The sequence below is a fragment of the Poromitra crassiceps genome, assembly GCF_964638095.1.
Source record: "Poromitra crassiceps genome assembly, chromosome: 15".
Lineage (NCBI taxonomy): Eukaryota > Metazoa > Chordata > Actinopteri > Beryciformes > Melamphaidae > Poromitra > Poromitra crassiceps.
In genome coordinates this window covers 11,899,961-11,912,363 of record NC_139634.1, presented here as the reverse complement: position 1 = coordinate 11,912,363, position 12,403 = coordinate 11,899,961, and the positions used below count along the sequence as shown (strand labels likewise).

Genomic DNA, 12,403 nt, shown 5'->3' with positions numbered 1-12,403 from the left:
AAATTTGTAATGATAAATCGATTATAAAAAATAGTTAGCAATTACATTTCTGTCGATCGACTAATCGATTAATCGTTCTAGTGTGAAGCATCAAGGCACAATGGTTTACAGCAAACCCCCCCCAAAAAATGTAAAGCACAAATGGATGGGAAAAGTGGGGGGAAACTATGGGTCCGGACCCAATTTGGGCCGCGGACCCGTGGGAGGGTGGGTCGCCAACTGGTCGTCATGGCAACTCATTACCGTATGTTTTTTGTGAGTTTGGGTCCCAGCAGGGAGACACAAAATGCATCTTTTGGGTCCCAAGATGAAAAGGTTTGGGAACCCCCTGCACTACAGTATATTTAAAATGCAGATATATTATTATCTACAAATTACAGCAGATTTGTTTGTTTCCTCAAATCCCCAAGTATTATTACCACGAGAAAGCTAATAAAAAGAGCACTTACAGGTAGAATACAGCATATAACTCATAAATAACATATACTGCAGCTCATATACTTGCCTGTATAACATGGACACAGCATAATCACATCAACAGTCAGATTTGGGGGGATTTACAGCGTAAGTAGGAGTAACGACTCATTGCTGCCAGCTGAAGCAGGCAAAGCGGTGCATCTGCTCTCTCTGCACCTGCTCAGCACCTGAACCTCATTTTGACTCAGACTGGAGACTGGAGAGGAGCGCAGCACAGAGCAGCTCAACCCACGCCGACAACTCCCCGAGCTCAAGCTAAGAACCAAAACTAGTCCTGTAGGGTGCAGACGAGTACAGCAAGTACAGACAGAGCCGCTGGCTGACAGGGCTCCTGGCTAAAACACACTGGAGGATATATTCTCTAACACATACGGGCACTTTGGCTGCTTTTTGGAAGAGCTTGCATTTGAAAACAAGGATATGGCTGTTTGCAGAAGGCTTTGAGTTAATTAACTGCGAAGACGTTGATTTTGAGTGACACTGAACTGAGATGTCAGATTTTAATTTCAGGCACACACAACCCAACTTTGCTGAAAAAAGTATTTTTTATTCTTTTTTATTTATTTATTGAATGTGTGAATAACGTCATCCAGCCACATAAAAACACAATTGATTTCAATATGGTTGAAAGAAGTAGGGGCGGAAGAAGACGATCTAGATCGGAATAAGGATCTAGTGCTCAACATTGTGACACACGTGGACGTCACCACCGACAACCTTTTCAATTGCCTTGCACACAGATACAGATTGGGAACAACGCGTTAAGCAAGAGGCAGGGGAAGTGGCCGCTGTGAGCTAAACCCTTTGGAGTGGAGCAGGAGGGCATGGGAGGGATATTAACCTGGCGGAGGTCGACTTCTTTGTGTTGCTGGCCGGAGGGGTAAGTAATAAAACAGTTCATCCCACAAGCCCTCAGCCTCCTGGCCAAGTGCATACATCTCGATCAGCTAGCCCCCCCGACTCATCGCAAGCCAACAATAGCAGGGAAATAACAGGCAGGAAGCCAAGCATGGAGAGAGACGGCCGGACACCCCGCGGAGAGGGGGAACGCTCCCAGCCTGTAAATTCTTCCACCTTTAGATTGAGCAAGACACTCAATAACAAATCAGTGTCAATCCACAACCCTCACCCCCCCCACACAAAAAAAAAAACTAGATCCAACTAGAAAACTTTTTTTTCTTCTTCACAACTTCGGTTTGTACCAGAAGAGACAGACACTCAATAGCACACAGAGGAAGTCTATTATCTGACAAAGGTGGGAAAGCTGATGCACTTAAAAGTTGCTCTTGTCTTCCCAGCTGTGAATACAACCAACAGTCAATATCTCTCATTGGGGTCTTTCATGCTCAGTTAAGTAAATGCATCGATTTAAGCTCCTGGTACCCGAACAGAATGCAATCTAAAGGTGGAGACAGTGTCCGGCATTGACAAGCTTGAGTGTCTGTGCAACAACCACTCCGGACGTACATTCAAGTAGCATCTTGTTCATTAGTACTCTTTGATTTTGTTAGTTTTCTGCCCTTTTTCACCTTGAAAATGCGGTCCCGCTCACCTGTTGTCACTTGCATCGGACTGTTGTCCAAATACTGGCCTTGAAGGAGAACTTCACCGAACAACAACGCTGATTTATTTTGCACATGATCTCACACATATCCGAAAACTGTAAACAGTTTTGCAGTCATTCATTTAGTTTGGCAGAACAGTTTTGCAGTCATTCATTTAGTTTGGCAGAACAGTTTTGCAGTCATTCATTTAGTTTTGACAGTTATTGAGAGTTGATTTGAGTTTTGGATATGTGTGAGATCATGTGCAAAATAAATCAGCGATGTTTTTCGGTGAAGCTCTCCTTCACTTGAGTGCTCGCCCATCTTTGCTAAGAGACAATGTCAAGAAGGGCGAGCTAAGAGCTTTCGCAGTCAAGTGTGGTGGAAAATAACCGTTGTCCGAGTGCTTCAATCACCATCGGCAGACACCGGACGTTCTGATGAGACGCAGCAGACATTTTTTCAAAATTACTTCAATTTGCCAATGACTAGCGTTTCATGAAGGGAATACACAAGCAGACAGACACAGACAGACACAGACACAGACAGACAGACAGACAGACAGACAGACAGACAGACAGACAGACAGACACCCAGGCCAAATAGAGAAGAAAGCTAACAAACTAAGCTGAAACTCATGTACACTCGTGTACACTACTGGTCAAAAGTTGGAAACACCTGGTTGAATATACTACAGGTACGTTTTGATCTAAAGGCTATGCTTAAATGTTTGGAATTTGTTTCTTAGACAAATTTATTTATTTATTCCCAAAGCCTTTGACTTTACACCTAGGCAAAGGATGGCTAATTTATCAAATCTAAAATATAAGATTTTGATGTCTTTACTATTATTCTAAAATGTGGAAAATAGCAAAACAATAAAGCAAAATTTGGTGTGTCCAAATGATTGACTGGTAGTGTGCCCAAATTCAAGTAAGGAATGACATAAAGACAGATATACGTAATGTCGAAGCCCCTTCAGTCTTCACCTGTGTGTGAGATGGTGCAAGTCCTTTCCGCCCATACACTCCTATGAGAGCGTTCTTCTGCACCGAGATGTTGAACTTGAGGAAGCGCGGCTGATCCATGCTCAGTCGAGAGCGCCAGAAGACGCCTGGAGGGATGCTCTGACCCACCCGCCGGCCGATCTCCACCTGGCCCGTGTCTATGGAGCTGTTCTCCTGGTGGAGCACGGTAGTCCTTCCTAGAAGACAGACACACACACCCACACCAAGATCATAGAAAGATTTACAGCATCAGAAAAACCCACAGTTGAGGGGATCAAGCGAGACATTCATCCCATCAGTTTCAAACCTTACACTCCCATAACCTTCCTGTGTAATCTTGATTATTTTAGTATTTGATCTCTGGGTATCAGTAAAACCTGCATTCTATTTTGTGCATACTGTAATCTTACTCCTTTGATCCAAGCAGGGAGCGAACAATTAGATAGTCATCTCTTTTTCAAATGAGCGCTGGCCAAGCAAGACATGATTAAAAGTAATGGTTCCCTATTGTCCATATGATGCACCGCTCATTAAAAAGAAAAGCAAAGACCAAATTGTCTCTTTATAAGACTCCAACGGGCCCCATCTCCCATCTTCTGTGTGGTGCTGGTGACTCAGAGAGCGAGGCTTTATATCAGATAAGCTCCAAATGGAATCGGTCAAATATACTGGGCGCTACCTGGCCAGGGCAATAACAGCAAATCAAAACAATTTGGCAGCGAATGATGCCCTTAAACTGTGTCCTTACTGCGCCAAAGATGGGAGAAATGGCCGCTATCAAAATGACTCATAACAGCGTCGCCGGTACGGCGCTGTTACGAGAGCAGGTGACATTGTTAAGGAGTGAAAAATGTGTAAAATGCACTCAAATCTCCACTGCCTATAGCTCTATTAAAGACAGAAGAGGCTCTCTGAATTAACTGTGCCAATGACTTTCAGCTCGTTAGGCGGAAGAGGTATGGACATCCTGGAACCTAATAACAGTATTTAGCCGTCACTCACAAGATGTGTGTGTCTACAGTACGTGTTTATACGCGCGCTCGTGTGTGTGTGTGTGTGTGTGTGTGTGTGTGTGTGTGTGTGTGCTTGTGCTTGTGCGCGCGTGTCTCCCAGTCTTCCAGTGTTTGCATATCGCCGTGTTCAATGTGTAATGAGGCCATTGCCTGTCACTTTAGCTTCAGTCAAAGTGAAGACTGGGAGCCAAGTTTACCTCTGGGGAGAATAATAGCCGGCTATCGATTGCCTTTAAACAGTCCAAAACCTGCCTCGTGCTATCTTAATTAGCAGTACTTATGAGGATTTAAATCTAGCCCAGTTTAAACAATTGAGCTTTTGCCTGGCCTCCTCAACTCAATTAATGCTTTCGTGGCCGTGCATGTTAAACACCTTAGTGTGCTTGGAGATTAATTTGGTGGCGTTTGCTGTAAAGGTGAGCTAGGATGGCCTGTCTGCTCGCTGCTGAATACAGAGCTGCTCCACCACGAGGATAAGGCGGTACAAAGCTGTCTGGAATCAAGTCTATTAATATGCGTAAGGTGGCAGGATCGCACGTGACTGTACAAAGTGATTTGGGGCAGTGAGCATGAGAACGCTTTCTGTCACTCGTCAGGCCGAACACGTCACTGCTGTCAGAGAAAAAACATGTGAATGCAATTTGCCTTTTTTTTTTTTTTACTTTTTAGGTTTACAAGTTAATTACATTTAATTGAACTGTTTCGGTGCTGTTTCACGACCCATGAAAACGGGTAAAAATCAAATAAAAAATCAAATTTGAAAAATTTGGGCCGCATTTTCAGGGTTAGTGGAGAGAGTGGAGAGAGACAGAGGCCATAAAAGGCAGGGCCAGATACAAACCCTGGACTGGACTTTGCCTACATGGCAAACGCTCTACCAGTTGAGTCACCGGGACAGCCAAAATAACACGACACCAATTAAAAAAAAACATGGCACATCAGTGACAAAGAGCCTTACTTCACGCAAAAAACATATTTCTAAATGATTCCTCCATAACCATATTAATTTTTGCATGACTACTCATTACTTCTCTAAAAGCTTATTTGAACGTCAATCAATAAATCTACTGTCAAGGTTTATTCAAATGTCAGTTAATCGTCTTCTCCTCACCGCTGTCAGCAGACAGAGCCGTCACTACGCTCGGCTGAGTGGGCCCCGCCCCCGTCTTCCCCACTCCTCCGTTTTCGAAAGCCGGTTGGTTGTCCAACTCTTGAAGCTGCCAATTGAGGCCGAAAAGGTGCATTGCTGAAATACACAAAAAAAGCAGCTGTGTGGGCTTACAGAAATGGATGGGAGGGGGGGGGTAGGAAACAAGAAAAAAATCAATTTAAGCACAAATTAACTGTGGGTGAGCACGATGCATAAATCCACTGCAAAAAAAAAGTGAGTTTAACTTCCAGCATTTGAGTTTTTTGTTGAGTGTACACAGTGCACTACCGTGGGTGGCCTTCACGTAAGCACGCCGCTGAAAGAGGCCAGACAAAGTCATTTCAATCAATACGTAGGAACCCTGTTGCTCGTGCTCGTTTCCTCGGGGAACGCTGTTCATTAACGTGCCAGAGTGTCGGCACACAAACGTAGCAGCAAAAGGCAGCAAGCAGGCAGGATCTCTATTTTCACACTAAAGCTTTCACTTCAGACAGCCACGACGATAAACAGGGAAAAACTCTTCAACTCCCCGAGTCTAATACAAAGCCAGGAGGACACAGAGACACAGCTACATGTGTGTGCGAGGGAGTGTAAGAGAACGACGGGGAGAAATATCGCTAATGAATTGAGTTAGGCGAGACGGACGCAGCAGGAGAGCGTAAGATGCTGTTGGAAGCAGCAACACCCTAGCTTTCTCTTACAATAACTAAACTGTGTCTGGGTTTCATTTGGCCAAACCTGCTTTGTTGTCACAGTATCGGATGCGATGCTTTGGGAAGCTCAGGTGCTTCTGTGAGCGCAGCACAGAGGGCCAATCTCCTTCAAAGTCACCAGCCAAGGAACATGCTGAGGAAGCATCTTGATTTCAGACCATTTGATCTGCGGGAGGAACTTTTTATCCAACTGCCTCGCTGGGAAGATGGATATTGACTGCAGCAAATTACTTGAGAGGTGGAGGTAGGGACAGAGACGTGGAGGTAGGTGGAGGTAGGGACAGAGAGGTGGAGGTAGGTGGAGGTAGGGACAGAGAGGTAGCGGTAGGGACAGAGAGGTGGAGGTACTGTAGGGACAGAGAGGGGGAGGTAGGGACAGAGAGGTAGCGGTAGGGACAGAGAGGTGGAGGTAGGGGCAGAGAGGTGGAGGTAGGGGCAGAGAGGTGGAGGTAGGTGGAGGTAGGGGCAGAGAGGTGGAGGTAGGGACAGAGAGGTGGAGGTAGGTGGAGGTAGGGACAGAGAGGTGGAGGTAGGGACAGAGAGAGGTGGAGGTAGGGACAGAGAGGTGGAGGTAGGTGGAGGTAGGGACAGAGAGGTGGAGGTAGGTGGAGGTAGGGACAGAGAGGTGGAGGTAGGTAGAGGTAGGGACAGAGAGGTGGAGGTAGGTAGAAGTAGGGACAGAGAGGTGGAGGTAGGGACAGAGAGGTGGAGGTAGGGACAGAGAGAGGTGGAGGTAGGGACAGAGAGGTGGAGGTAGGGACAGAGAGAGGTGGAGGTAGGGACAGAGAGGTGGAGGTAGGGACAGAGAGGTGGAGGTAGGGACAGAGAGGTGGAGGTAGGTGGAGGTAGGGACAGAGAGGTGGAGGTAGGTAGAGGTAGGGACAGAGAGGTGGAGGTAGGTAGAAGTAGGGACAGAGAGGTGGAGGTAGGGACAGAGAGGTGGAGGTAGGTGGAGGTAGGGACAGAGAGGTGGAGGTAGGTAGAAGTAGGGACAGAGAGGTGGAGGTAGGTGGAGGTAGGGACAGAGAGGTGGAGGTAGGTAGAGGTAGGGACAGAGAGGTGGAGGTAGGTAGAAGTAGGGACAGAGAGGTGGAGGTAGGGACAGAGAGGTGGAGGTAGGTGGAGGTAGGGACAGAGAGGTGGAGGTAGGTGGAGGTAGGGACAGAGAGGTGGAGGTAGGGACAGAGAGGTGGAGGTAGGTGGAGGTAGGGACAGAGAGGTGGAGGTAGGGACAGAGAGGATATCAAATGTGCGCCGGCGGGCCAAAAGCGAGATGGAACAGCTGTATATTTCCTGTCCACTAACTATGATGCACCATTTTGTGTGAAACGTAAGCTTTTTCATCAGCTGTTCTGTATGGATGTGAGTCTTGGCTCAAAGTCCCCCTTAAGCCAGTGATATCTCTCTACATGACAGCAGTGAAGTCCCTTCTAGGGGTGAGGTCAACAACACCTAACCTCACCTGCCTGATGGAGGCAGGACTTCCCTCTGTAGAGGCCCTAGTGAGAGAAAAGCAACACAGGTTTTTGACTAAGATGCAGCAGCGTCAGGGCATGCTAGACGACCCTCTGTGGTTTGTGCTCGAAATGACAAGAAACCAAAACAAAGTCATGATGTCACATATAACTGAGATCATAGGAAAGCGCAATCACATTGATAGTGACCGTAGAGAAATTGTCAAAAAGTTGTGGGCACAGGAGGGAACAAGGTACAAGACCTACCAAGCCATCAACCCAGACATGTCCGTTCACCCACTCTATTCCAGAAATGCACCATTTATAGAAGACCATCTCAGAATAACGTTCACCCGGTTCAGGTTATCTGCTCACAGATTACGAGTGGAAATGGGGAGATGGAGCCATACTCCACCTGAACACCGTGTGTGCTGCTGCAGGAATGGCATACAGAACAAGGAACACATACTTGTGTGTCCTCTCACACAGGAGATAAGGACAAAATATGGACATGACTCTACCCAACTGAGTTCTATCTTTGTGAACACTGATCAGAGTTTTGCTCATGTTGCATGCTTGCCTGGCAGAGTTGGAGCGCCAGCAAGTCTCAGTGGATTTGATGTCAGTATTGTATTTGTGATTATATAATTGGACTGATGTATAGTATTGTGTTATTTATTTAATTCTGTGATTTTTTTTTAATGTTTGGACCCAAATATTTTTAATATTTTGTCAATAAAAAAAACGAACTAACTATGGATAACGCACGCACGCACAGCCAAATCAATCAGCAGCTTGTTAAGAGAAGGGGGCGCATGTTTTGTTTAAAGGCTGCCACTGATGAGCCAGTACTTTGAGTTTCTGCCTGGCATCAATTAGCTTTCCTATGAATCTCCAGAATCTACTAATAATAACCCTCTCTATAATCATTCATTATCGAATGTAATGCGTATTACTCCCCAGGTGAATTCTCATCATTCATTCTGGTCGGTGTTTACATCCCACCGCAAGCCAATGTGGATGAAGCACCATGCTTGCTCGCTGACCAGACATTGCACGTGGAGAGGAAAAACCCAAACTCCTTTGTGTTGTTTGTCGTCCTCGGTGACTTCAATCATGGAACCCTATCCCATGAACTCCCCAAATACTGTCAGCTGGTTAAATGTCCGACCAGCGGAGATAATGTATTGGATCACTGTTACTGCATCATAAACAGTGCCTACCGTGCCATCATCCCCCACACTCCCCTGGGACACTCAGCCCACGACGCCATTGTCATTTGATTCCCACATATAGACAGCAACTAAAACTCGCTAAGCGTGTTGTGAGGACATCAAAACAGTGGACCAGTGAAGCTGTGGAGGACCTCCCTCCGTGCATGCGTGCACTGTACAGACTGGGATGTATTCAGGGCTGTCACGAACAGCCTGGATGAATATACTGAGACGGTCACATCTTCTATCAGTTCCTGTGAGGATAGCTGCATTCCAACACGCTCCACAGTAAAGTACATCAACAAAGAGCTGGTTCACTGCTGGGAGCTGCAGGGAGCTCAGACTGGAGAAAGAGGAAGTGTTCAGAAGTGGAGAGACAAACAGCAGTTTAAAAGAGTGCAAACGCAGGTTTGCCAAGGCAATACAAGCTGCTAAATGCCTGTATTCACGACTCCATCAGCAGGTCTCGGACAACGATTCAGCCTCTGTTTGGAGAGGATTGAGAGAGATCACAAATTACAAACCGTCGGCCAAACACACAAAAACAAAACTGTTATCTAGCCAGCTGCTTGAATGGGTTCTACTGCCGCTTTGACAGACAACGCAGCCCTGACCCCTGACCCCATCCCTCCGCGACACCTCTCATCTGCTCAACCAGGCCACCAACCCCTCCCCCCCTCAGACCCCTCCCCCCCTCAGTCCCCTCCCCCCGTCAGACCCCCCAAACAGCTCCAGTCCACCTACCCGGCCGTTGAAGTAAGCAGTGCAGGTTTGCAGGTGCCACCCTTCTCCTTCACCCCCTCTCTGACACTGTGTTTCCAGCGTGTGTGTTCTCTCCACAACGTGCCAACATGTCGATGTCGCCAATGACTTTTCTTTAACTGTGCATGTGTGTGTGTGTGTGTGCATGCATGTGTGTTTCGCCGTCTTTGAAGCGCTATCGGCCTCGAGACGAGACACTCTCTCGCTGGGGGCGGGGCCTAGGCTAAATCTCGTCCACACATCTCTGTGCTCGAACACACATAGTCACTGCTTACAAACTGCTTGATCAAAGGAGACATGACAGCTAGGTGAAATGACGACATGGCTCAACGTGCACACAAACACTTCTGATCATTTTGCAAAATATTGTGATAATGATCATTGTTCATGATTTACTTGGTCTCGGTTTCAGAAAACCAAATTATTTTACTGTACTATTGCACCTTAACACATATTTTTCAGTTGTTTCAGTGCAGTATTTCTCAAAGTTGCAGCAGTTTGTTTTAACTCTCACTGCTGTACTCTTAGACAAAACTTGCCATACTCTTACAGAAAACTTACTCTACACAAAATTCACAATAATAAATAATTCCTACATTATTACCTTAGGGTGCAGCTACAAGCCGAAGGCAAACTTTGCACAGAATCTGCACTCGTCATCTGCTTTAAAACCACAGTATCTCTATCTAAGTCTTGCACGCTTTTTGCAGGTGCGTTGCACATGCAGACAAAGGTTGTGATTGGTCACAAAATATCATTGCGTGATATACGACACCAGGAAGCAGGTGGATTTAAGCTACACCCAATACTTCAATATTGCATTATGTCAACAGCTTGCCAACAACACTTCGTTCAACTAACCGTTGAAAAACACATCAATAATCTCAACAACCTTTTTCTCCATTTCTGAAAAGTTACATTTTCTGATGCAAGGTTTCAGGAAACTGACCATAGAAATAGTTTAATCCAAAGTGAGAAATGTATGCACTTTTTTTTACAAGTGATTGTTAAGACAAAATAATAATTGATGCTACTTTTTAAAGAATAGTATTAGTAGGTTGATTAAGTCCTTGGTTGACCGGATGATAACACTTTTATATTTTGTATAGATATATTGAATGGCGAATGTCAGATAATGGTTTTGTTTTCACATTGGAAATGAACTCTTCCTCTGCACTGTTTTGCCAAGTCTTATATATTTTCTGTATACAAGACAAGTACGGTAGCGCTATGGTTGTGGTAAGCGGTGTTGCGTTTACACTTTACCGCACCATTGTGACAAAAAAAGAGCTGAGGCAGGAGGCAAAGCTCTCGATCTACCAGTGGATCTCCGTTCCTGCCCTCACCTATGGTCATGAAGGATGGGTCATGACCGAAAGAACAAGATCACGGATACAAGCGTCTGACATGCGTTTTCTCAGGAGGATGGCTGGCATCTCCCTTAGGGATAAGGTGAGAAGCTCAGTCATCCGTGAGAGACTCGGAGTACAGCCGCTGCTCCTTCGTGTAGAAAGGCATCCCGGTGGCTAACCTGGTGGAACGCATACCATAAAGGCTTAGTCCACGCAGCCGTCGCGGGTTCGAATCTGACCTGCGGTCATTTGATGCATGTCCTCCCCTCTCTCCCTCCCTGTCGCTCTCTATAGCACATACTGTCCTATAATGTCCCAAAAAATTATCTAAACAAAAAAGATAGATAAAAAGAGAAGAAAGGAGACAGTTGAGGTGGTTCTAGCATCTGGTAAGGATATATATTGTATTAATAGGAACTAATAATCTTTTAATATAGGAATTGCAAATGTATTCAATTTATATAATCAAAGATGTTCAATGTTCAAATTTGATTTGAGAGGTTAAATGTAAAGTTAAGACAATTACCAATACCAGCAGCTTCAGACAAACTCAACTGGACTTGGTCCTGATTGGCTCCCGTCACTTGCTGAAATTGTTCCAGTTCGGGTCAGTTTCAGCTTTTGAAGTGGAAAGCCTCGACTCAGCATATTTACCTCCTCTCAATTAGAGGAGCTGGTCTTGTTGGCCCATTAGAGACCAGTATTGTGACTGTTGTGCCTGTGAGGATTTACTCTTCAAATTCAATCAATAAAAACCCTTTTAAATACAATATTTCTTTGCAAAACATCAGGAAAACTGAGTAGCACATGACCTGTAAAGCATGGCACGAAATATGCACCAGCCAGCAGCCAAATGCTGGTAGAATATGCAAATGGGTGTAGATTTGCTCCACTCACCAGCCAAAAAAACAATGGAAATCTATTGAGTGGCTGGTAACGTTCACTATCCATTTGGCTGGCAGACAAATGTTGCATCCTGCCTGGAAGCTTTATATAGAGAAGTTTACATCGTTGCCATGTTAGCACAACGATGCAGCGTGAATCAATAGGTTAGCATCTGTACATGTGTGTTTGTCTCTGTGTTAATGGGACTGTCTGCCAGTTGACAGTGGAAAGTGGTAAACTATGAGTGCATGTTCTATTTATCCATCTATCTCTTTGAGACATTGTACCTGGCAGGTGAATTGGTGGCAGATGAAAGCGAGAAGAAGTGGACACCTGAGGCAAGTGGCAGAGGGGCTGCTTATCTCTGACACACACACACACCAGAGGAGCTCAAACACCAGACAGACACACACTCAGGAATGAGGCCAAAACTGCAATTCCATAAACAGCCAACAGGTCTAGAGAAACAACAAGCGATTGTTGGGATGAGATTGCTGTAAATGAATCCAATCCGCTACAACTGTCTGCCGGCAACGACGAGTGAACAAATGACAGATCCTGAGCCGAGCTTTTCCTCATGTGAACCCAGAGTTGTTGTGGCTGGCATTCCAAATAAAAACAGCAACCGATTCTCTCACACACAGCTGAAGTTATGCTCCACCCCCCCTCTGCCAATCTGGGGAGAGTTGCAGACTAGCACATGCTTCCTCCGATACATGTGCAGCTGCCAGCCGCTTCTTTTCACCTGACAGCGTGGAGTTTCACCGGCAGGACGTAACGCGTGGGAGGATCACACTATTCCCCCCAGTTCCCCTCCCCCCTGAACAGGCTC

At 45.8% G+C, this 12,403-nt stretch overlaps 1 protein-coding gene across 1 annotated transcript in view; it reads right to left on the bottom strand.

Moving 5' to 3' along the window:
- The window catches only part of LOC310789869 (teneurin-3), a 174,680-nt gene that overhangs the window by 69,201 nt on the left and 93,076 nt on the right, over positions 1–12,403 (bottom strand). Inside the window, exons 4-5 of the mRNA XM_083651572.1 lie at positions 5,153–5,287; positions 3,011–3,225 (exon numbers count right to left, since the gene is read on the bottom strand). Coding sequence (XP_083507698.1) covers positions 3,011–3,225; positions 5,153–5,287 — 350 coding nt within the window. The remainder of the gene's footprint in view (positions 1–3,010; positions 3,226–5,152; positions 5,288–12,403) is intronic.